The following is a 24546-nucleotide window of genomic DNA, read 5'->3' on the forward strand; positions in this document are numbered from 1 at the left end:
GGAATTCTTGTATTTGGTATCCACTTGACGATTGCAATTCAGTCACCAGTGAGAGAAAAGGAATTAAGAATTCCTCTTTTATTCCTTGTTACCAAATAAAGCATTCATCTCTAAAAATAAAAAAGTAAAGAAAAAGTAAGGACTTCCGCCAAGATGGAGGCATAGGTGGATGTGCCGTGCCTTCTCACACAACCAAGATTAGAGAAAACTAAATATTAGCAACAGAAAACACAGCCAGAACACGGAAAATTGAACTTTTCGGAAGTCCGTTAACAACAAATTCTTCAGCCTGACCGGTAAGGGGTGAAACCAGTGGCTGGCGGAGCGGGGTTGCACAGGAGGACTTGGCCAGACACACTCAGGCCCGCGGAATCCAGGCGCAGGGTCAGACCTAGTGAGCGACCCAGCGAGCGACCAGGCAAGCGACCGCGGGGGAGACAGCTGGGCCCGGGGCTGTGTGTTGACTGAGGTCGCGCATTTGTGCGTGGGTGGACAGGTGAGGGAGTGGGCGGTTGGACCCGGCGGCAGGTCCCCACGGCAAGCAGCAGTGGAGGGCGCCGCCATTTCCCTGCTCTGACCCCACCTCCACATACAGCGTCATAACCCAGCGACTCTGAGTGGCCCGGCCCAGGTGAACCACCTAAGGCACTGCTCCTCCGCACTCAGCTGTGAGAAGCGGCAGAGGGGGTCGCCAATTCCCTGCTCTGGCCACGCCCCCACATACAGCGTCACAACCCAGCGACCTGGGAATCCAAGGCGTCGCTTCTCACACTTAAAGGGCCCGAACAGACCAAGAATGGCGCAGGAGGATCTCAGAGCCCCAGAGCCAATAAATCTAAGCGATGAAGAAATAGCAAAACTCACAGACGCACAGTTTAAAACATTGGTGATCAGGATCCTCACAGAACTGGTTGATTATACAGACAAATTAGACAAATATATGAAGGCGAAACTAATTGAAATGAATGGAATTGCACAGGACACCAATAGCAATGAAAAGGAAACTGGGACTCAAATCAATGGAGTGGACCAGAAGAAAGCAAATAATGGCCAAATAGAAAAGAGTCAAGAAGCAAGAATTCAAAGAAATGAGGAGAGGCTTAGGAACCTCCAGGACATCTTTAAACGCTCCAACATCCGAATTATAGGGGTACCAGAAGGGGGAAAGGCACAGCCACCAGTGGAAAACTTATTTGAACAAATAATAAAGGAGAATTTCCCCAATCTGGCAAAGGAAATAGACTTCCAGGAAATCCAGGAAGCTCAGAGAGTCCCAAAGAAGTTGGACCCAAGAAGGAACACACCAAGGCACATCATCATTACATTAGCCAAGATTAAAATGAAGGAGACAATCCTAGAAGCAGCAAGAGCTAAGGGGACAGTCACCTACAAAGGAGTCCCCAGCAGACTGTCAGCAGATTTCTCAAAAGAGACCTTACAGGCAAGAAGGGGCTGGAAAGAGGTATTCCAAGTCATGAAATCTAAAGACCTACAACCAAGATTGCTCTATCCAGCAAAACTTTCATTTAAAATGGAAGGACAGATAAGGTGCTTCTCAGATAAGATCAAATTCAAGGAGTTCATCATCACCAAGCCCTTATTATATGAAATGTTAAAGGGACTTATCTAAGAAAAAAGAAGTTAAAGAAACATGAACAGTGAAAGGACAACAAACTCACAGTTATGAACAACCACACCTAAAACGAAAGCAAACTAAAAGGACAGCTAGATCAGGAGTGGAAACATAGAAATGAAGACCACATGGAGGGTTAGCAACAGGGGAGTGGGAGGAGGAGAAGGGGGGAGAAGGTACAGAAAATAAGTAGCATAGACAGTAGATAGAAAATAGATGGGGGGGCAAGAATAGCATGGGAAATATAGAATCTAAAGGACTTGAGACACATGGACATAAACTAAAGGGGGGGTAATGGTGGGGATGAGGGGTAGGGTGGAGGGGAATAAAGGGGGAATAGAACAACTGTAACATCATAATCAATAAGAAAAAGACAAGGAAAAAAAATAAAATAAAATAAAAACTAAAAAAAAAAAGAAAAAGTAAGAAACAAGATAGGATTATGGGTTTGTTGAAGACATATTCCTTTTCAAAACAAAAAAACAAAAGTGATTAGAAATTCTGACTTCCGGTTAAGATGGCAACATGGGCAGACATGGCTCACCTCTGCACATAACCACATCAAAATTACAACTAAAATACAGAACAACAATCACTCAGAAATGTCAGAAATTGAGCTGAATTCTGTAGTCTGACAACTACAGAATTAAAGAAACCATATCCATCCAAACCAGTAGGAGGGGTGAAGATGCAGAAAGGGCTGATTCCACACCTATGTGGGGTAGATAAATATTTGGGAAGAATATCTTGGGAGCAAGGAGCCCCAAACCCACACCAGGACCCCCAGCCGAAGGTTCAGGTGCCAGGAAGATACATCCCCACAAAACCAGGGGAGAATGAGTCAGTGGAAGAAATTTCTGGAGCCCCAAGCAGTTCCTTTTAATGAACCCACACACAGACTCACCTACTCAAACTCACTCCCTCTGAGCTCCAGTACTGGGGTAGCAGGTTGAAAGGCACAAGTGGTACACAAGGAGAAACTGAAATATTTGGCATCAAGGTGAGCAGAGGCCATTGTCCCTTTTCTAAACCCAATTCCAATGGAGCAGGTAACCTAGTGCCATATCTGAGACTCCATCAACCTGGCTAATACTGTTTGACCCACCTTGAAGATCCCCCTACCCAACTTATGGAACCACCCAAGGTGCTTTTCCACATGAATGGCTGGTCTTGCCTCATGCTCCATAACTTTCTAAATCTTATCACACAAGCAACAGCTGGCTTCAGTGAGCCCCAGGCTCAGCACTAGCAGCAGCCAACTTAGATTCACAGCTTGGCTTTACCTGGAATCTCTAAGCCCAGCACAAGTAGCAGCCATCTCAGATTGCTTTATAGCTAAGGCAGGGTGCCTGGGGCAAAACACAGGTGGAGGCTGACCTTGACCAGCACTACCCAGGAAACCCAGGGCCAGTACAACAAGTAGACAGCTATAGACCTTGTCGGAGCACCACTACCCTGTCCCTGCACAAATGGTACTCCATGGAGGATGGAGATTGGTGGTCAGTGGTCACAGCCAGTCCTTCAAGCTGACTAGCTTGGGTAAATACCTCCTATTGATATGCCAAAAGCAACCAAGGCTCAACTACAAGAGACGAGTGTACTCAGCTCACACAAAGGACACACCTTAAGTACCCAGCTTGGGTGATAGGCAAGGCTGTGTCATTGGAACCTACAGGATACCTACTACATTAGGCCACACTACCAAGACAGGGAGTAAAAGCAGCAGCTCTACCTAATACATAGAAACAAACACAGGGAAGCTGCCAAAATGAGGAGACAAAGAAACATGGCCCAAATGAAAGAACAGAACAAAACTCCAGAAAAAGAGCTAAACAAAATGGTGATAAGCAATCTATCAGATGCAGAGTTCAAAACACTGTTTATAAGGAAGCTCAAGGAACTTTGTGAGAACCTCAACAGCATAAAAAAGAAAATAGGATACACTATTGAAATAAAGAACAATTTACAGGGAAACAACAGAAGAGTGGATAAAGCCAAGTATCAAATCAACTATTTGAAAGATAAGGAAACAAAAAACAACCAATCAGAACAAGAAGAAGGAAAAGAAATTTAAAAAAAGAGGATAATATAAGGAGTCTCTGGGGCAACTTTAAGAGGTCCAACATTTGCATCATAGGCATGCCAGAGATAAAGAGAAATTGTAAGAAATTGGAAATTTATTTGAAAAAAATAATGAAAGAAACTTCCATAATTTGGTGAAGGAAATAGACATACAAATCCAGGAAGCACAGAGTGTCCCAAACAGGGATGCAAAGAGGCCCACTTCAAGATACATCATAATTAAAATGCCAAAGGTGAAAGATAAAGAGGGATCTTAAAAGCAGCAAGAGAAAAGCAGTTACTACTTATAGGTAACTACCTATAGGGGAGTTCCCATAAGACTGTCAGCTGATTTCTCAAAAGAAATTTTGCAGGCTAGAAGGGACTGACAAGAAATATTTAAAATTATAAAAAGCAGGGACCTATAGAGCCCATTTGCTCTACCCAGCAAAACTCTCATTTAGAATCAAAGGGCAGATAAAGAGATTCCCGGACAAGAAAAAACTAAAAAAGTTCATCATCACCAAACCATTATTACATGAAATGTTAAAGGGACTTATTTAAGAAAAAGAAGATCAAAACTATGAATAAAAAGCCAAAAACTATATATATCTATCAACAACTGAATCTAAAAAATAAGCTAAGCAAACAAGAACAGAGACAGCATCATGGATATGGAGAGCATTTTGATGGTTGCCAGATGGGAGCAGGTAGGGGAGAATGGGTGAAGAGGTGAGGAGATTAAGAAGTACAGCTAGATAGTTACAGAAATAAACATGGGGTTGTAAAATACAGTATAGAAAAATAGAGTAGACTTCCTCCAAGATGGAGGCATAGGTGGAAACATTGTGCCTTTTCGCACAACGAAGTTTAAAAACAACAAAGTTTTAGCAACAAAAAATGCAGCTTAACCACAGAAAATTGAATTATACCGAAATCCAACAACAACAAACCATTCAGCCAGACCCATAAACCAGTGAAGGAGCAAGCAGTGAAATAGACCGTAAAGGCCCCAGTGGCAGGAAGCAGCAGAGGGGACCGCCATTGCCCCTCTTTGACCCTGCCCCCATATATAGTGTCACAAAGTAGTGACCTGGGTGGCCGCACCTGGTGAACACCTAAGGCTCCGCTCCTCATATGTAACAGGCTCAAACAGACCAAAACATGGCTCAAGAAGAACTAAAACCCCTGGAGCCAATAACTCTAAGTGACCAAGAAATTGCCAACCTATCAGATGCACAGTTCAAAACACTGGTGATCAGGATGCTCACAGAACTGGTTGATTTTAGTCACAGATTAGAGGAACAAATGGAGGCTAAACTAATTGAAATGAAGGGAAATGCTCAGGAAACCAATAGTAATGGAAAGGAAACTGGGACTCAAATCAAGGGAGCGGACCAGAAGGAAGAAAGAAATGACCAAACAGAAAAGAATAAAGAAACAAGAATTCAAAAAAAATGAGGAGAGGCTTAGGAACCTCCAGGACATCTTTAAACGCTCCAACATCAGAATTATAAGGGTACCAGAAGGGGAAGAGGAAGAGCAAGTGGAAAACTTATTTGAACAAATAAGAGAACTTTCCCAATCTGGCAAAGGCAATAGACTTCCAGGAAATCCAAGAAGCTCAGAGAGTCACAAAAAAGTTGGACCCAAGAAGGAACACACCAAGGCACATCATCATTACATTAGCCAAGATTAAAATGAAGGAGAGAATCCTAGAAGCAGCAACACATAAGGGGACAGTCACCTACAAAGAAGTTCCCATCAGACTGTCAGCTGATTTCTCAAGAGAGACCTTACAGGCAGGAAGGGGCTGGAAAGAAGTATTTCAACTCATGAAATCCAAAGACCTACTTCCAAGATTGCTCTATCCAGCAAAGCTTTCTTTTAGAATAGAAGGACAGATAAAGTGCTTCTCAGATAAGATCAAATTCAAGGAGTTCATCATCACCAAGCCCTTATTATATGAAATGTTAAAGGGACTTATCTAGAAAAAGAAGATAAAAAAGATAAACAGTGAAAGGACAGCAAACTCACAATTATTAAGAACCACACCTAAAGCAAAAGCAAACTAAGAGGACAGCTAGATCAGGAGCAGAACCATAGAAATGAAGATCACATGGAGGGTTAGCAACAGGAGAGTGGGAGAAGGAGAAGGGGGGAGAAGGTACAGAAAATAAGTAGCATAGATGGTAGGTAGAAAATAGATGGGGGGGCAAGAACAGTAGGGGAAATATTGAATTTAAAGAACTTAAGACTCGTGGTCATAAACTAAAGTGGGGGGAATGGTGGGGGAGGGGGTGTACAGAGTGGAGGGGAATGAAGGGGGAAAATAGAACAACTGTAATGGCATAATCAATAAAATATATTAAAAAAAAAGAAAAATAGAGTAGCCAAAAACCTTATAGACATGACCCATGGACATGAACAATGGTGTGGGTTTTTACTGAGGGAGTGGGGGATGCTGTATGGAGGGGGGAAAGGAGAAAAATCAAGATAATTGTAATAGCACAATCAATAAAATATAATTAAAAAATAAATTCCATGAACATCAAAGATACAAAAATTATATATTATTCATAGTTTATGAAAAAAATGAAATGTGACAAGATTTTGAATAATTCATGGTGTGTAAAGAGAATCCACTTGAGATTTTGGGTGAGAAAATTTGACTTCAAGTGGCCTGTGGGAAAATATCTTCAATACACAAAGAAGAAAATGTAATCATAGCATACCTAGAAAATGTAATCATAATTTTGAATAAAAGTACTAAAGGGAATTTTGAAACAGAGGAAAACAGAAGCAAAACTATGACTTGGTATCTCTGTCTTGCTTCACAGCTGGAAAAACCAAGGCACCAGGAGATTATGTGGTAGACTCAGATGGACCAGTCTCCTCCCCACAATGTTAACATCCAGAGACAACTATGCATTTTTTTTTGTCATTAACTTCATGGGTATATTTTAGTAGGGCTCTCTTCTTTTATGAGCCTTAACAATTCAGATCATGACAAAAACATTGCTTAACACCCCAAGTGCTAAGAACCTACCAGCCTCATGATAAATTCATGAATTGAATTAGTATTAATTAATAAAATGTATTAATAAAATACATAAAATTAACAAAGACATAAAATTAATAAAATTAACAAAATGTATCATCATTTATAAAAGCTACTGTAATGTAGACAATCCCACAGCCCATTTTTAAAATTTTATTTTGCCTGGATTTAGAAAATATGAGAAGTTGAGTCACTTACTAAGCCCACAATGGGTTTGAATGATTTTTAAGTGAATCAAATTGAACAGGGCATGCTCGTAGGCTGATCCTGCCACAGCAGAGCCCTTGAGGTATAGCATGGCTGCGACATTGCACCAGAACTCTTCTTTCATTGAGTTTGACTTACGGTCCCCACTGTTGGTCGATGTCTGCTCCTCTCTGCACAAGAACTGGGATTGCTTGATGGTGCTTATTGATCACAGCCATGGTAATAACAGGACGGTCTTCGTTATCACTGCAGTTGGGATCTGCTCCCTGCAGCATATGCAAAAGGACAAGCCTGCCACAAAACCCTGCACTCAGCAGCATTTAATCGCCATCTTAGTCACTAACAAACTTCCTGGATGGAACTAAACTACTTTAAATACAAAGAGAAGAGAATCAGAAAACCTGAGACCCAACATACAACAAACAGAGCAGCCACATTACTTGGGTAGTAAAACTTCTGTTTCCCAGTCAGGAGGGGCAAGCAACCTTGCTTCTTTAAGAAATAGGAAGGTCACATGGGGTCTCACAGGCCAGGGATTCTGTCCACCTTCATGCATCTTACTTGGGCTCATGTATAATTTTCTGCCTATTTATTTTGCCATAAAAACTGGCAACAGGTAACAATTCATGTAAAGCTCTGGATTTGCCATTTAATCCATTCCCAATCAGTTTTTAAGTAAATGACACAGTAATGATCACAACAATGAACAAAACTTCCATCTGAAAGAGACAGAGATGAAACACATTATACCCGCAGAGAGACTTGCTCTTTGGTTTCACTTACTTCATCAAGCAACTGTTCAATTACAGAGACTCTTCCATCCCCTGTTGGTCCAACTTCCTTCAGCAAGAGTCTGCTTTCGGGCTGCAGGATGACAGAATGTGGTCATTTCTACTGCTGCAAAATACTTTTACTGTCTAGTTCCATTTGCCCAGGCTCAACCCTAAAGGTGAATATTTCCTCTCCAAGGTTAAGTTCTGAGCCCCAGGGATGGGTGAGCATGAGAATAATAGTGTGTGTGTGCGCGCGCGTGTGTGTGTGTGTGTGTGTGTGGTCTTCAACAGCCAGCAGCACAAATAAACACATCTAATGTAAATTTTGCTGATCTTTGAAACCTTGTCTTGATGAAGGACACCATACTCACATTGTTTTATATATATATTTTTTAAGATTTTATTTATTTACTTTTAGAGGGGAAGGGAAAGAGAAAGAGAGGGAGAGAAATATCAATGTGTGGTTGCCTCTCGGCAGCCCCAAACTGGGAACCTGGACCACAACCCAGGCATGTGTGCTGACTGGGAATTGAACTGGTGACTCTTTGGTTTGCAAGCCCAAGCACTATCCACTGAGCTACATTGGCCAGAGTGTTTTATATTATTAAGGTCAGGGATGCAATAAGAAATCGCACCAAAACCCAGAAACCCTACACTAGTTTTATTATGAATATTTCTACGAAAAGCAACCAGGTGAATCCTAAAATTTACTTTGCATGCTGTATAAAGTGTTCAAAGTCAGCCTACATATGAGTTCAGATGAGGCAATGAGTGAACAAATGAGATCAACCTCTTGCTTGGGAGGGGGAAAAAAGCTCATCTATCATCAATCTATAATCAGAAATCAGAAGGTTATTATCTTTTATATTTTCAAAATGCGAAGATAGCTTTACATAGTCTTTATATATATATAATTTCAAATGCTGGTTCCTGGAAGATTAAAGGAAACAGTCTAGAAAGCAGGAGACATCACTTCTAGTATGTTTCCTCCACTTGATCCCACTCGAAGGTGATTCTGGGGTAGTCCCAGGACCACCAATTTATAAAGTGGAAGTGATACCATCCCTCCCTGGCTTCCTGGAAAGTCATGAGGATGAATATACTGGCCAAGGCCTCTGAGCATTTCAGAAGAAGATGTAAGGTTCACCCTTTGTCCTCCCAGTAAGTAGCTTGGAACAAGGTGCTCTAATTAGTTAGATGCTCCTATCTTGTGGGGTGAAGGCAGTTGTTTATACTGAATTCCATTCCTTATGGAAAAAATGAACCAGAATGCACTAGAATGTCAAGTTTATGAGGTCTGAGACCCTTGTGTCTTTTGTTTGTTTTGTGTTCAACTCGTAGAACTGAATGGGCCTATATGCTCAAAAGTAATCACTGAATGAGTGAACAGATGATATGGTTTCTATTACTTATCCCCTAAATTTGAATGAGAAAATAAAAGCATATAACAGTAGGGAATTCAGGTCATGTACAGAGTAAGTAGGTAGAGTATCCAAAATGGTAAAATTATCAACTTTATGGAACTCTACACTTATTGACAATATTTCAACCTGGGAGAAGATAGAGAGCACAAAGAATCATAGGTATGAAATTCAAGACAATTGTCATGTCTTCTTTCCAAATTTATTAGTGTTCATGACACAAGATGAGGAGTAGAGTCCCTGCCTCCAGAGAAATCACAATGCCAGCTGGGTGGAGGATATGTGTATCCCTGAGGTAGCCCTGGGGGCCTGGCTTAACTGAAGCTGGAGGAAATAAAAGACACTGTATCCATCTCCATCACTGGCTAGGAGACCCAGACTCTGGGCTTGTTGCTAAGTATATCTGTTTGCTCTATTGCAGCCAGAGGACTGGCTATAATATGAGGGAAGGTGGTAGAGGCAATGCTCCCATTGAAATTATTGATGGTCTATATTTTTGAAAAATAAACTTTAATAGCTGTGGGAAACTCCAAAAAGATACCATCAGTAGATCAAAAATTGTAAGAATCCTAGAGATTTAAAGTAGATGGAATCTGCCCTGGCTGGGTAGTTCAGTTGGATTGAATATCATACCAAGATGACAAGGTTGTGGGTTCAACCCCCAGTCTAGGCACATACAAGAATCAACCAATGAAACCCTGGCTGAGGTAGCTCAGTGGATTGAACACAGGCCTGTGAATAAAAGGGTCACCAGTTCAATTCCCAGGCAGGGCACATGCCTGAGTTGTGGACCAGGTCCCAAGTAGAGGGTATGCAAGAGGCAACCACACACTGATGTTTCTTTTCCTCTTTCTCTCTCCCTTACCCTCTAAAAATAAATGAAATCTTTAAAAAAAAACAGAATCAACCAGTGCCTAATAAATAAGTGGGACAACAAACTGATGCCTCTCTCTTTCTCCCTCTCTCTCCCCCATCTCTCTAAATTCAATTAAAAAAAGAAAGTAGATGAAATCTGACTGACAGGGAAATCAAAGCAAAGAAAAAGCCCAAGTGAAAACACTAGAAGTATGAGTATGCACTCCAGAGCGTCCTGCAGATGCTCAAAGCTACTCAACAAGGAGGGTAGAAGCTGGGTGCAGGCTGAATTCATGAGTGTATCATTAGAGAGCTTTATTGTCAATAGCTGAGATGGCTGGTGTCCTCCCCTCTGCCATGCAAGGAAAGGAAGCTTTTGCTCTCTGCTTACCCCTTGATAACCATTTTTCGGAGAGTCCATAATTTGCCTAATAAAGGCTTCTTCTGGGAGCACTGAAGCCCAAGAAGGACAGCGTCCCAACCTCTATGAGACACAGGGAAGGATTTGGAAAGACAGTCCAGCCACACCAGAGCGCTTCACAGCATCACCCTCACCATCACAGGCAAGGCCTTCTTACACAGGTAACTTATGGAACCCAAGGCTTTCTCCTGCCTCTGCCCACACAAAGACCTCAGTACCACATACCCATGATAGGCACTCATGCTGGGCATCCATACCAGGAGTTTGTGGTAATCAAACCAGCCCTTCATTTGTTAATGTTTCCTGACAACCAAGGATATCACATTTGAGACAAACCAAACACAAGAAAGAGAAAGACGGGTGCACAGAACTGACTCCATAGGTAAGAGAGGTGATTTCGGACCCTGATGAGAAATTTTAAATAATTCTAATTAATAATCTTGAGATATTTTAAAGGATTCCAAAAATAAAAATATGTTGTCATAAAACAAGGAACAGAAAATGGAAAAAAGTATTCATCCATTTAAAAAAATCTCAAAATAAAACATGAAATAGGCCAAAGACAGCTGTAAGGACCAAGGGATACACATACTGTAAGCTGCTCCTTCTTTCCATGAAATGTTTTAGTCTTAAAATTCTTCATTCTCTTGTTTTTTTCAGTGATATCTGAGGTGGTTTGATTGCAGTCACTCACTGGAATGACAAAGAGTTAAGGACCAGAATGATGTTCCCCCATCCTCTCCCCACAGGTAAAGAGCTAGAGTCTACTATCAGGCCCCTCAAGGGGTAAAAAGGGTAAAATGGTTTTGTAGAGATTTGTTTGATTAAAACTGACAGGAAGGACTGCTATAGCCACTTCTCTCAGTCCAAGACCAGAGAGTGGGTGAGAAGGAGGGGAACAGAAGTAACTAGTTTTTAGGCCCCTTGGAGCATCCACTCCCAATTTATCTCCCTATGCCTGTGAAAGCCTTCAGGGAAGCTAGAGGAATAAAAAGGCTAGAATGTAAAAGATATGTAGTTGGGCTGGCAAGTTTTAAGCAATTCTGCCATCCTTGCCAAGTCACTATGTCCCTGGTCAATGGCTTTAAAATCAATGGAAGGGCACAACTCACCCAAGCTGGACCTGCTGCCAAATAGCCCATTATCACCCTCGGTGACATTGCTCAGAAAGCGGTCGATGAAATTCACCTCCTTACTGAGGTAAAGGTTCTGGCCAATAAGAAAATTCAGCACCATGAATGATGAGGCTGCTGTGTCCCAACCACCTCCCCGCCAACCTGCTCCTCTTTCTATTAATGACAACTCTGTCTGCACAGTCAAGACTGAAACCTGGCACCCTTCCTACAACTCCATCCCTCACTAGAATGTTCTGTACATTTTGCCTCTTAAACATCTCCACAGTCTGTTTCTTCCTCTCAGTCACTATAGCCTCAGCTCCCTCTTCTCACACCGGAAACAGTATAACAGCCTCCTAACAGGTTCCCACCAGCCCACCTGCCATATATCTGCCCTAGTCACCTTGATACAATTTGTAAGTAACTGTGTCCTGCCACTGCTTAAAACCCGTCTTTGTCTTGGAATTAGGGTGGCATGATGGGGAGGCTTAGGCTGCAGTGTTTAAATACTAGATTGGGGACCTTGGAAGATACAAGCTGCTTAACTTCCCTGAGCCTCAGTTTTCTCACCTATAAAGTGGAAATATTATGCCCTACCTCAAAAGGATGATGTAAAAGTAAAACGAGGTGAAATAAATGTTTATAAAATGAAGATAGATAATACATACTCCAGACCTGACATCCTGTCACCTCCTGGACTGATTTCACAGCATGGCACCCTGCTCTATCCTCACATGGCTGCCAGCTCCTGTCATAGGGAACCCTCTACACTACTTCCTCAACACTAGAACATGTAGGCTAAGGAAAAAAAAAACCATAGTGAGCCTGGGAATTGGTGCCCATCCCGTTCACCTTAACTGGTCAGCATACCTATCCCAGCTGCTGTGTTGGCTGCTAACAGCTCACAGCTGACTCCCTTCTCCAGCCAACTGTCCTCAGTAGTTGGGTGCTGCTCTGCCCTAGAGGTTATGACTCTCTCCTTCCTGCCTCAGTTGGAGACAACTGCATGGTGCCATTCACAGTCCAGATCTCCTTGTGGGTCAGGCTAAATCTAGACATTATTTGTGATCACTTGCGTATTCAGGTTCCTGCCTTGTCCCATGGCCCTTACTCCCTTTCTCCTGAAGTACCTCTCTGACCCAAGCTCTGCTTCAGCCCACAACTGAAAACATGGCATTAGGTGCTTTACTTGGTTTCAAAGAACTTTCATATGCACTATCCCCTTGGATATGTATGCCTGCCCAGCTTCCCTCTGAGGTAGGCAGGGCCCATAAATCCATCTTAATTTTAAAGACACTTAGCACCCTGCTGGGCACATGCACAGGACCTAATAAATGGTAGCTCTTCTCATCTTCCTTGCCTTTTTTACCCCTCTTCTCAATCTACTGATTAATCCTTTTGTATATTTTGCCTTCTTGTCCAGTGACACTAAAGCTGCCAAAATTGATCAATGTTTGTTACACACAGGCTCTATGGCAATACCCGCATCACTGTATAAAAGGATAGATGAAGGGAGACATGGCCACAGCATTTGGCTTCTTTTTTATAGGCAAATAGGACAAAAATGGCAAACATTTTTGTCAGTCTTTCCCCAAATCAGTTGAATCACAGACCTGTCATCAGATGTCAGTGAATATAAATAAGCCTGAGAACTATAGGACTAATTGACTGGCTGATAATTCCTATTCTTACTATATCATTATGTGCCCAGAAGCTGTCTTCTTCTCTCAGGCTTAGCTCAGTTATTTATCTAATTCTATGAAATTGTCAGCTTACAGTTAAGTTTCATAATAATTGAAACTTTACCTTTCTCTGGATTACACAGAGACATTTCAATAAATCATATGCCACAATTTACTAGCTCAGTCAATTCATCAATGAATAACTCCTGAAGGTTTCACTTACCTTGTTTGAGACTTGAATATAATTCAGCCTGATGCTAACTTCATAGCCATCTTCATGGACAGTAGCAGAGATAAGCTTTTAAAAAAGTATTAGAGAGGATTCACAACTGTGGATATGGGACTCAGTAACCTGAGCAACAACAAGAAATTCTGGGCTGTTAAACTGCAAGTTTAGTCAAATATTTAATTAATACCAAAAAAGGCAAGAAAGAGAAACAGAGGAACAAAAAGTAGATAAACTAGAACATAAATAGTAAAATGGCAGGCACAAATCTAGCCATATTTATAATTTTGTTAATTATAAATAAACTAAATAAATACCTAAAGAGCAGAGACTGCCAGAATGGATAAGAAAGCAAGGTCCAAATTTATACTATCTACAAGAGACATACTTTAAGTTTAATCAAGCCATATGGCTGGATGTCATCACCTTGGAAAAGGTGTCCTGGGGGCCAGGCATTGGCAATCAGGGGTCTGGTATCACTGTTGAGCAGTTTCTCTGTAAGTAGTGGGAGGGATTTACATTAAACCAGGGATCAGCAAAGGCTTTAAGGATCACCTCATAAATGTTTTAGGTTCTGTGGGCCATAGAGTCTGTGTCATGAAAATTCAACATTGCCACTGTAACATAAAAGCAGCTGAAGAAAATAAGCAAATAAATAAGTATACAATAAATGAATGTGATCCAATAAACCTTATTTATTAAACTGGATAGCAGGCCAGAACTGCCCCATAGGCCATAGTGTTCAGACTCCTAGATTAGGCTAAAAATTAATAAACCATCAAAATAGATTATCAAAGGAAATTGAGCAATACTTGACTATGAAATAATGGGTTGGCCAAAAAGTTCATTGACTAATTCTGGACACTTTTTGTTGAGTGCTGATTTCAGCTTTTGTACTTGGGAGTAGTGCTTGTAGGAATTGTTTGGTTTTCCAGAAGGAGCTCATTAAGAGAGGACTCCCTTCCAATCCCACTATATACACAACATCACCTTCGTTGGAGGAAGATTAGCCTTCACTGTGGTTGGTAGTGGTTCATTTTGCTTGCCCCATGATCTCTTCTGTTCCACATTTTCTTGTAAAGTATCCATTTTTCATAGCCCGTCACAATTTGTTTTAAAAATGAAATGCTTCTGTTACATTTAAGTAGAGAATCACAGGCAGAAACATAGTCAAAAAGGTTTTTTTTTCCCTTAACTCATGTGGAATCCAAACATCAAAGCTATTAACATAACCAAGCTGGTGCAAATGATTTTCAACATTTGATTTGGATATTTTAAGTATGTCAGCTATCTCCTATGTGGTATAACATGGATTGTTCTCAATGTCGATTTGATTGCTATCAACTTCAACTGGTTTACCCAAATGTGGAGCATTGTCCAGTGAGAAATCTCCAGCACAAAACCTCACAATTCACTTTTGACACATTCCATCAATCACAACACGTTCTCCATATACTGCACAAACTTTTTTTTGCGTTTCAGTTGTGTTTTTACCTTTCTTGAAATAATAAAGTATAATATGCCAAAAATGTTGCTTATTTTCTCCCATCTTCAATATTAAAATGGCTATACAAAAATTCACCTGTTTTGGTGTTTTTTAAATGCACACTGATATGACACTGTCACAATACAATTTAACAAAATTATTTCAAATGAAGTTAAAAACAACTAAGTGCTACTAGAGCCATCCTATGCAGAAACTGAATGACCTTTTTGGCCAATCCAATGGTTTCAATGTTGGCCTGTTTAGTGGCAGAGGAGCAGACAGGCTGATTTTTAAAGGTTCTTTCTAGTCTCATGACAGAGGAACATGTCTTTTTACAAGGTGTCTCTTTACCAGGCAGAGAAATAGCATGGTGTTTGGAGTCTAACAGAAGTGCTTCAAATCCTTAATCCCCTGAGACCTAGCAATGCAGTCCGAGGGAAGTCACTAAACCTCTCTGAGTCAGTTTTCCTGGGTGTCAGGTAAGATTTGTTCTATCATTTACTACAGTGTAAAAATTCTCAAAATCAGCCACATTAACAACCCCCATTTTTATCATGTTCATGAATTCCAGTAGGGCCCAGCAGTGATGGCTTCTCTGAGGCTTCAGCTAAAACTGAAATGGCTAGAGGTAGCTTCATGTTTGGGGACTGGAATGACCTAGAGACTCATCACTCATCTGCCTGCCTTCTGAGCCGGGGTGACTCCAGGACTGAATTCACTTAGAGCTGCATACAGGAGAACCTACATGTGCCCATCCAGTGTGGTTTGGGCTTCTCACAGCAGGATGGCTGGGTTCCAAGAAGGAGTTTTGGAGATGAGCATGCTAAGCGAGAGGAAGCCACATGGCCTACATGACCACACCTTGGGAGTCCCATAGCATCGTTTCCAACATACCATTGTCCAACAGTCACAACCCTACTCAGATTCAAAATGAGGGGATATAGTCTCCATCCTGTGAAGGGAAGACTGTCAAAGACTCTGTGGTCATGTTTTAAAAACTACCACAATGGTAATACCTCTAACTTGCAGGTTTGTTTTGAGAACTGGAGATGATAAACATAATACAGATATTGAGTGCATTGCTAAATGGTTAAATCTTGTAACTACTATTTTTAATATAGTGTAGGATTTAAATATGCAATTTGGCTGGATTAAACTATCCTGGGTCATTTAACTTTGACCATCAGCATTTCCACAGCATGTGGTATCTAAAAGCATGCGATGTTCACAATTTGCTGTTTTGGGTGCCAGTAGCAGACCCTAAGACAAGACTCACATGCAAGGGACTTATTAAGGCCCTGCCTGCAAGGGAAGATAGTAAGGAAGTAAGGGAAGCAGGGCAGGAAAGGGAAAGAAGTCAAGAAAAGTGCAATTTTGGGTGGAGCTGGTGGAGTGTAACTTCAGTCTGATCCCATGGGACACTGTGAAGTGGAAGTTCCATTCACAGTTTACCCACCTTTCCCATCCTGGGTTCAGCAATCAAGGCCCGGAATTCAGGGTTGTTCTGAGCATAAGACCTGAGGTGAGCAGAGATGTGATCCAACTGTTTTCTCCAGTATCCTGAAGAAGAAGAGAAACCTGTCTATATGGATAATTATTCTGAGGCTAAGAAAGAAAATGCTGATGTGGATCATGAATTCTCAGAAAAGTTGTTTTTCTTTGACAAATGTGATGGCTTTTACTTACTTGAAACTAAGTTCCATTTTTTGTTCCCAGCTTCTTTTTACACACAATAAATTATAGAAATTCTAGAACCTCAAAAGAACATGTTTTGATAGCTGTGCATGGGGTCTTTTTCTTTTACTCTTTTAAAATTCTTTTTAAATTAAGAACACTGATGAAAGAAATTGAGGAAGATACAAATAAATGGAAGCATATACTGTGCTCAAATAGGTTGGAAGAATTAACATCATTAAAATATCAACGCTAGCCAAAGCAATCTATAGATTCAATGCAATTCCTATTAAAATACCAATAGCATATCTCATAGATCTAGAACAAATACTCCAAAAAACTCCAAAAATTTATATGGAACCAAAAAAAAAAAAAGATCCTGAGTATCCTCAGCAATCTGGAGAAAGAAGAACAAATTTGGAGGTATTACAATACCTGATATCAAACTTTACTACAAGGCCCCTGTAACCAAAACAGTCTGGTACTGGCATAAGAACAGACACATAGATCAATGGAACGGACTAGAGAGCCCAGAAATAAACCCATGTCTTTATGGTCAATTATATTTGACAAAGAGGGCTGAGCATACTATGAAATATAGACTGCCTCTTCAATAACTGATATTGGGAGAACTGGACTGGTACATGCAAAAAAATGAAACTAGACCATCAACTTAAACCATATGACACCAGAATAAACTCAAAATGGATATAAGACTTAAATGTAAGTCATGATACCATAAAAATCCTAGTGGAAAAAATAGGCAGTAAAAGTTTAGATATTTCATGTAGCATTATTATTTATGCTGTCTCCTAGGCAGTGGTCCCCAACCTTTTTGGCACCAGGGACCAGTTTTGTGGGAGACAATTTTTCCACAGCCTGGTGGGGGAATGGGTGGAGATAGGAGTGGAAACTCAGGCCTTAAAGTAAGTGAAGCTTCACTCCCTGGCTTGTCCCTCATCTCTTGCTGTGTGGCCTGGTACCTAACAGGCTGCAGACCAATATGGGCCCACAGCCTAGGTGTTGAGGACCCCTGTCTTAGGGCAAGGGAAATAAAGAAAAAATAAACAAATGGGACTACATCAAATTAAAATCCTTCTGCATGGCTAAAGAAAACATCATCAAAATGATAAGAGAACCGACTACATGTGAGAACATATTTGCCAACGATACACTGGACAAGGGTTTAATCTCTAAAATTTGTAAAGAACTTATATGTGTTAGCACCAGGAAGATAAACAATCCAATTAAAAAATGGACAAAGGACCTGAATAGACACTTCTCCAAGGAGTACAAACAGATGGTCCATAGGCATATGAAAAAATGCTCAACATCACTAGCCATTAGAGAGATGCAAATTAAAACCACAATGGGATATCACCTCACACTTGCCAAAATGGCTATCATCAATAGATCTACAAGAAACAAGTGCTGGTGAGGATGTGGAGAAAAGGGAACCCTAGTGCCCTCTTGGTAGAAATGCAGACTGGTGCAGCCACTGTGGAAAACAGTATAGAATTTCCTCAGAAAACTAAAAATGGAACTGCCCTTTGACTTACCCAGCAATTCCACTGCTGTGAATATACCCTAAGAGTCCTGAAATACCAATTCAAAAGAACCTATGCACCCCAGTGTTCATAGCAGCACTATTTACAATAGCCAAGATTTGGAAGCTAAGTGCCCATCATAGGTGAATGGATTAAAAAAACTGTGGTATATTTACTCAATGGAAAACTACATAGCAGAAAAAAGGAATGAATTCCTACCTTTTGCGACAGCATGGATGGAACTAGAGACTATTATGCTAAGTAAAATAAGCCTGTTGGTGAAAGACTCATTTATAAGTGGAATCTAATGAACAAAATAAACTAGAGAACAAAATAGAACCAGAGGCATGATGGAATCATGGGTCAGAATGACAGCTATAAGAGGGGAAAGGGGAGGTGGGAACTGATTGAAAGACAGTGAAGGGATTAAAGAACATATAAGAAGGACCCATGGACATGAACAATGGTGTAGGGATTGACTGTGGAAGTGGGTGTCAGATTGGGACAGCTAAAGGGGGAAAACTGGGACAAATGTAATAAAATAAACAATAAAAAATTTTAAAAGTAAATAAAATTATTTTTAAATTAACCATATGGAGATATAACAGTTGTAAAATATACCTATTTAAACTGTACAACCTGAGTTTGGCAAATGTATACATCTTCATCAATATGTAGAACAATTACATCACTCCTAGAAGTTCCCTTGTGCCCCTTTCCAGTCTGCCTGGAATTTAAAACATTTGAATTAATTTCCACCATTTAAATCCTGGGAGATTTCACATGAGTCTAGCTTTCTGGTTTCTTATGTGCAGGTGGGAGATGCAGAAGCACTGGGCCTGCCTTCCTGCACATGCCCGGCTGCCTGGGGCAAAAGGGCAGCAGCCCTCTTTGGACAGGGCACAAGCTCCCAGCAGGCGATAGTCCCCACAGGCCAGTGGCCTGCCTTTACCTCCCGGTTCTGCCCTGTTGACATTTGAGTCTGTAAATATGCACTGAATCCTGCCTCATCATTTTACAATAAGGACGCTAAAGTTGAGAGCAATCAGTGACTTTTGCAAGGTAATCCAATGTGGTTTTATGGAAAGAGCACATCGTTTCCAGTTAAGAAAAGCTGGCATTTAAATCCTAAATTTACCATTTATTAGCTTAGTGAACTTCAGTCAGGCACTTAAATCTCATTAAGCCTTACTTTCCTTACCTACAAAATGAGATTAATACCTCTTACTTTGTACGTTATTATGACATTAAATAAGAAAACCTAAGTGTCTTAGTTTGGGTTGCCCTGGCAGCAAGCCTGAAACAAAGACTTAGGAAAAGTGGTTTCTTAGAAAGGTGACTCTGGGAAGCACAAGTGATAGAGTAGTGTGAACACTCCAGCAGTTCTAAGATGTACCTGCTTAGGGACAAGAAGTCTTCTGCTGCTCTCAAGGAAGTCTGAGGAAGCAAAAGAAATAGCTGTTGTGGCAAATCCAAACATGAGGGATGCTTCCAGTGATGTATGACCATCACAGCTGCACTGAAATCAGGCAGGCTGAGGGGAGCTGGTGTGGTGTAACAGAAGAGTCCACTATGAGTAACTGAGATAGAGATAATCCTAGGCCTAGCACAGTGATTGGCACAAAATATGCATTCATTCCTCAAATATTTTTTAGCATCTACTCTGTCCCATGCACTATTCTAGGGCTGGAAAGATAGGAATGAACAAAGTTCTTGGCCTTGAGTAGCTGACTTTCCAATGGAAACAGAGAATGTGCAAATAAATAAATATGAATGCAGGAGTATGTTAAACACATGGTTGTGACTGAGAATGTACAATACAATAGATGTAAAATTCCCAGATCAAATCTCAACTCTCAAAAAAGCATCAAGAGAAGACTCTGAAAAGCATAGGATGGGGGAGAGTGCTTTGGAAAGGGTCATTGCAAGACTGTGAGTCCTGTTTTGAGGGGGTGGGGTTAGATCTGCTCTCTTCCAGCTCAAACTGAAAAAGGGGACTACAGGAAACTGCATTCTGCTATACGAAACTGAGGACATGTTTCTATAATCTATTGCGGCCAAGCAAAATACCCTAGAACTTAGTGGTTTAAAATACTGTCTACTTAACTGTTCACACTATAGAAGTTCACGCTACAGGTCAAGAATGTGGTCACTATTCAGCAGGCATGGCTCATCCTTGTTCCACATGGTGTCAGCTGAGCCACTTAAGCTGGGACTGGGGGATCCAAAATTATCTCACCCACAGGGCCAAGGCCTCAGCTATGAATCTTCTCATAATTGCTGCCTGCATACTCAAATATCTGGTGTCTTTGTGTTGATTGTTACTTTGGTCATCTCTATTTTTCTCCATATGGGACATGTTTTCACTCAGTAATCTATCCTGGTCTTCTATACATAGTGCTGTCTTCCTACAAAATAAGAAGCTTCCGGTACATTTAACACCTAGGCCCAGAGCTGTCATGCTTCCCTTTCTACCACTTGCTATTGGTAAAGCAAGTCAAAAGACCAGTCCACATTCCCCCCAAAAAGGGAAACAGCTTCTTCTGTGAAAGAAGTAGCATGTGCATATAGGGAAAGGAGAAATCATTCTGGCCATCTCTGCAAACAATCTACCATAGGACTGATAACACACATTCCTAGAAGATCTCAAACACCTTGTGAATCAAGTTTTGACTCCCAGCTGGAAAATACAGATGGCAAGAGAAGAGCTGAGAATGCTTAGTTAGCAGCATGGCAGCCTGAGGAGCTCAGTGGACCCAGTTCACTGGGTCCTATAATTTGTACTATAATTAGAGTGCAAATAACCATTTAAAGTCTCTGGAAATAGTTCTAAGGACATACAGCAAATAAACATTTAATGAAGAAAATGTACTAAAACAGAGTAAGTAAGAATCTATGATATTTGAACCATGATCCACTCCCCTCCACCCAATTTCAGCTAGTCAAGATGGAAACCACTCCAGATAGGTGTAGACAAAAACACAGGGCTCCCTTTACTCCCAGCTCCTACCTGGAGAGCTATGGTATCTTCCCAGGAGGTACAGAACTTCAGTACTTCTCATTCGGCCCCCAACTACTTGTTACCAAGACCAAGTTCTGGGGAAGTGTGATTGAGAATGGAAGCTCCCTTTTTCAGCTCAGCCAACATTCATGGATGGAGGCTCTGCCATGGATCTAGTACACTGAGATTACTGGAGTCAACTGTTTTGTTAAGATGGCAATGCCCACCAAACTGATCTACAGATTCAGCCCAATCCCTTTCAGAATTCCAGCTGGCTTCTTTCTAGAAATTGGCAAGCTCGTCCTAAAATTCATATGAAAACTCAAGGACCCAGAATAGCCAAATTAACCTTAAAAAAGAGGAATACAGTTGGGGGACTCACATTTCACAATTTTAAAACATACTATAAAGCAACAGTAACCAAAACAGCATGGCTTTGGCATAAGGACAGGCATATAGATCAGTGCAATAAAATTGACAGTACAGACTTCCGCCAAGATGGAGGCATAGGTGGAAGCCTTGTGCCTCCTCACACAACCAAGTTTAAAAACAACAAAGTTTAAGCAACAAAAACACAGCCAAACCACAGAAATCTGAACTACACAGAAGTCGGACAACAACAAACCCTTCAGCCAAACCAGTAAGACGGGCAGAGCCAGCAGCAGAGCAGGGTCAGACGGGAAAGATCCACTGGACCAACCCGGGCACATGACCCAGGCACGCTGGCAGCTGTAGTTGGATACCAGGTGTGGAGTAGTGGGCGGACCCGTTGAGGGCCCAAGGCGGTGGACTTACTGAGGACTGACCATTGTCACACATTCGCGCGCAGATAAACTGGTGAAGGAGCGAGCGGTGAGAGAGACGGTGCAGGCCCCAGTGGCGGGAAGCTGCAGAGGGGACCGCCATTGTCCCTCTCTGACCCCGCCCCCACATACAGCATCACAAACCAGTGACCTGGGTGGCCCTGCCCTGGTGAACACCTCAGGCTCTGCTCCTCATATGTAAAAGGCATGAACAGATCAAAACATGGCTCAAGAACAACTGAGAGCCCTAGAGCCAATAAATCTAAGAAACCAAGAAATAGCCAAACTTTCAGATGCACAGTTCAAAACACGGGTGATCAGGATGCTCACAGAACTGGTTGATTTTAGTCACAAATTAGAGGAACATATGAAGGCTAAACTAATAGAAATGAATGGAAATGCACAGGAAACCAATAGTAATGGAAAGGAAACTGGGACTCAAATCAATGGAGTGGGCCAGAAAGAGGAAAAAAATGACCAAACAGAAAAGGATGAAGAAACAAGAATTCAAAAAAGTGAGGAGAGGCTTAGGAACCTCCAGGACATCTTTAAATGCTCCAACATCCGAATTATATGGGTACCAGAAGGGGAAGAGGAACAGCCACAAGTGAAAAACTTATTTGAACAAATAATAAAGGAGAATTTCCCCAATCTGGCAAAGGAAATAGACTTCCAGGAAATCCAAGAAGCTCAGAGAGTCCCAAAGAAGTTGGACCCAAGAAGGAACACACCAAGGCACATCATCATTACATTAGCCAAGATTAAAATGAAGGAGAGAATCCTAGAAGCAGCAACACATAAGGGGACAGTCACCTACAAAGGAGTTCCCATCAGACTGTCAGCTGATTTCTCAAGAGAGACCTTACAGGCAAGAAGGGGCTGGAAAGAGGTATTCCAAGTCATGAAATCCAAAGCCCTACAACCAAGATTGCTCTATCCAGCAAAACTTTCATTTAGAATGGAAGGACAGATAAAGTGCTTCTCAGATAAGATCAAATTCAAGGAGTTCATCATCACCAAGCCCTTATTCTATGAAATGTTAAAGGGACTTATCTAAGAAAAAGAAGATAAAAAAGATGAACAGTGAAAGGACAGCAAACTGACAGTTATTAACAACCACACCTAAAACAAAAGCAAACTAAGAGGACAGCTAGATCAGGAGCAGAACCATAGAAATGAAGACCACATGGAGGGTTAGCAAAAGGGGAGTGGGAGAAGAAGAAGGGGGGAGAAAGTACAGAAAATAAGTAGCATAGATGATAGGTAGAAAATAGATAGGGGAGAGGGCAAGTTTAGTATGGGAAATATAGAGTCTAAAGAACTTGAGACATGTGGTCATAAACTAAAGGGGGGGAATGGTGGGGGAGGGGTGTGCAGGGTGGAGAGGAATGAAGGGAAAAATAGAACAACTGTAATGGCATAATCAATAAAATATATTTAAAAAATTGAAAGTCCAGGAATAAACCCACGTATCTACGGTCAACTGATTTTTTTACAAAAGTACTGAGACCACTAAAAGGAAAATCATCATCTCTTCAACAAATGGAAGTGGTACAACTGAAGAGCTACATACAAAATAATGTATTTGTATACCATATACAAAAAACTAACTCAAATTGGAGATAAAACCTAAGTGTAAGAGCAAAAACTACAAAAATCTTAGAAGAGGAAAATGGGAGGAAGATGATAGTGGAGTAGGTCAAAGAGGATTCCACTTCCCCCCACACATGGGAGAAAAATCTGGCCGATCTTCAGAGGAACACAGCAAATAGTCAATAGTGCCCAGCATATAGGAAAATAGGAGTTCAGAAATTATAGTGGACTGAAAGACCAGATGGTGAGGAGATGGCTGTAGGTCAATAAGGTCCGAGGGATCAGTGCAGAGGCCACAGGCCGGGGCTGCCACCTCCACCGGGCCGGGCACCAGGGGCCCAGGTAGGGTCTGCTGTGGACTCTGGGAGCCGAGAGCTGGCAGCAAGGTCCTTTGGAAAGAGCCCGGTCATGAGCTCCCTCCCTCCCCAGCCGGGAGCAGTTTGAAAAATATTGGGAGAGACCTGTTTGCTTGAAGTGTCAGAGAAAGGAATGGGCACGAGGAAGCAAACAAGGGGGCCTTGATCACCCATGGAATCTGTGGTCGCCAGCTTGGGAGAATTGAGAGTTGCCCTTGCGTTCCCTCCATAGCACTGGGAAAGGTTCTTGCCCAAGCCTGCTGGACCAGGGAAGCCCAGCCCGGCCTGCACCCACACCCCATCCCCCAGCGGTGACTCCCGGGTAAAGAGGGCTCTAAAGAGGATCTGGATTCCTTCAGTGAGGCACTAGGGAAAGGCTCTGGTCTGGATCTTGGGAGAGTGCCCGTGGGACGGGCTGAGTACACCGAGAAGGGAGAAAGGCCACACCAATCACCCCTCAGCCTGCTGCAGCCAGTGAGACCAGAAAAACTGGTCTGGCCAGCGGGAAACCAACAAGAGGTGTTTTTTTTTTTTTAAGTAATCTTTTATTTTTTTAACATTATTATTGTTTTATCTTTCAATACTTTTTTCTCTTTCCTTCTTTCTTGTTTTATTCCTTCTTCCTTTCTTT

The 24546-nt window shown here is 41.6% G+C and overlaps 1 protein-coding gene across 6 annotated transcripts in view; it reads right to left on the reverse strand.

The window, feature by feature from the left end:
* Positions 1 to 24546, reverse strand: part of DZANK1 (double zinc ribbon and ankyrin repeat domains 1) — a 145520-nt gene that overhangs the window by 15390 nt on the left and 105584 nt on the right. For 4 of the 6 annotated variants that reach the window (XM_053670961.1, XM_053670959.1, XM_053670965.1 and 1 more), the window contains 6 exons: positions 16398 to 16501; positions 13453 to 13527; positions 11545 to 11641; positions 11025 to 11125; positions 7746 to 7826; positions 7101 to 7228 (listed from right to left, as the gene is read on the reverse strand). In XM_053670961.1, the coding sequence (XP_053526936.1) occupies positions 7101 to 7228; positions 7746 to 7826; positions 11025 to 11125; positions 11545 to 11641; positions 13453 to 13527; positions 16398 to 16501 (586 nt within the window). The remainder of the gene's footprint in view (positions 1 to 7100; positions 7229 to 7745; positions 7827 to 11024; positions 11126 to 11544; positions 11642 to 13452; positions 13528 to 16397; positions 16502 to 24546) is intronic. The other 2 variants (XM_053670964.1, XM_053670962.1) reach the window with 2 other exon arrangements.

This window comes from Artibeus jamaicensis, unplaced genomic scaffold, assembly GCF_021234435.1.
Source record: "Artibeus jamaicensis isolate MK-2021 breed Jamaican fruit bat unplaced genomic scaffold, CSHL_Jam_final contig_65, whole genome shotgun sequence".
In the NCBI taxonomy this organism is placed as follows: Eukaryota; Metazoa; Chordata; class Mammalia; order Chiroptera; family Phyllostomidae; genus Artibeus; species Artibeus jamaicensis.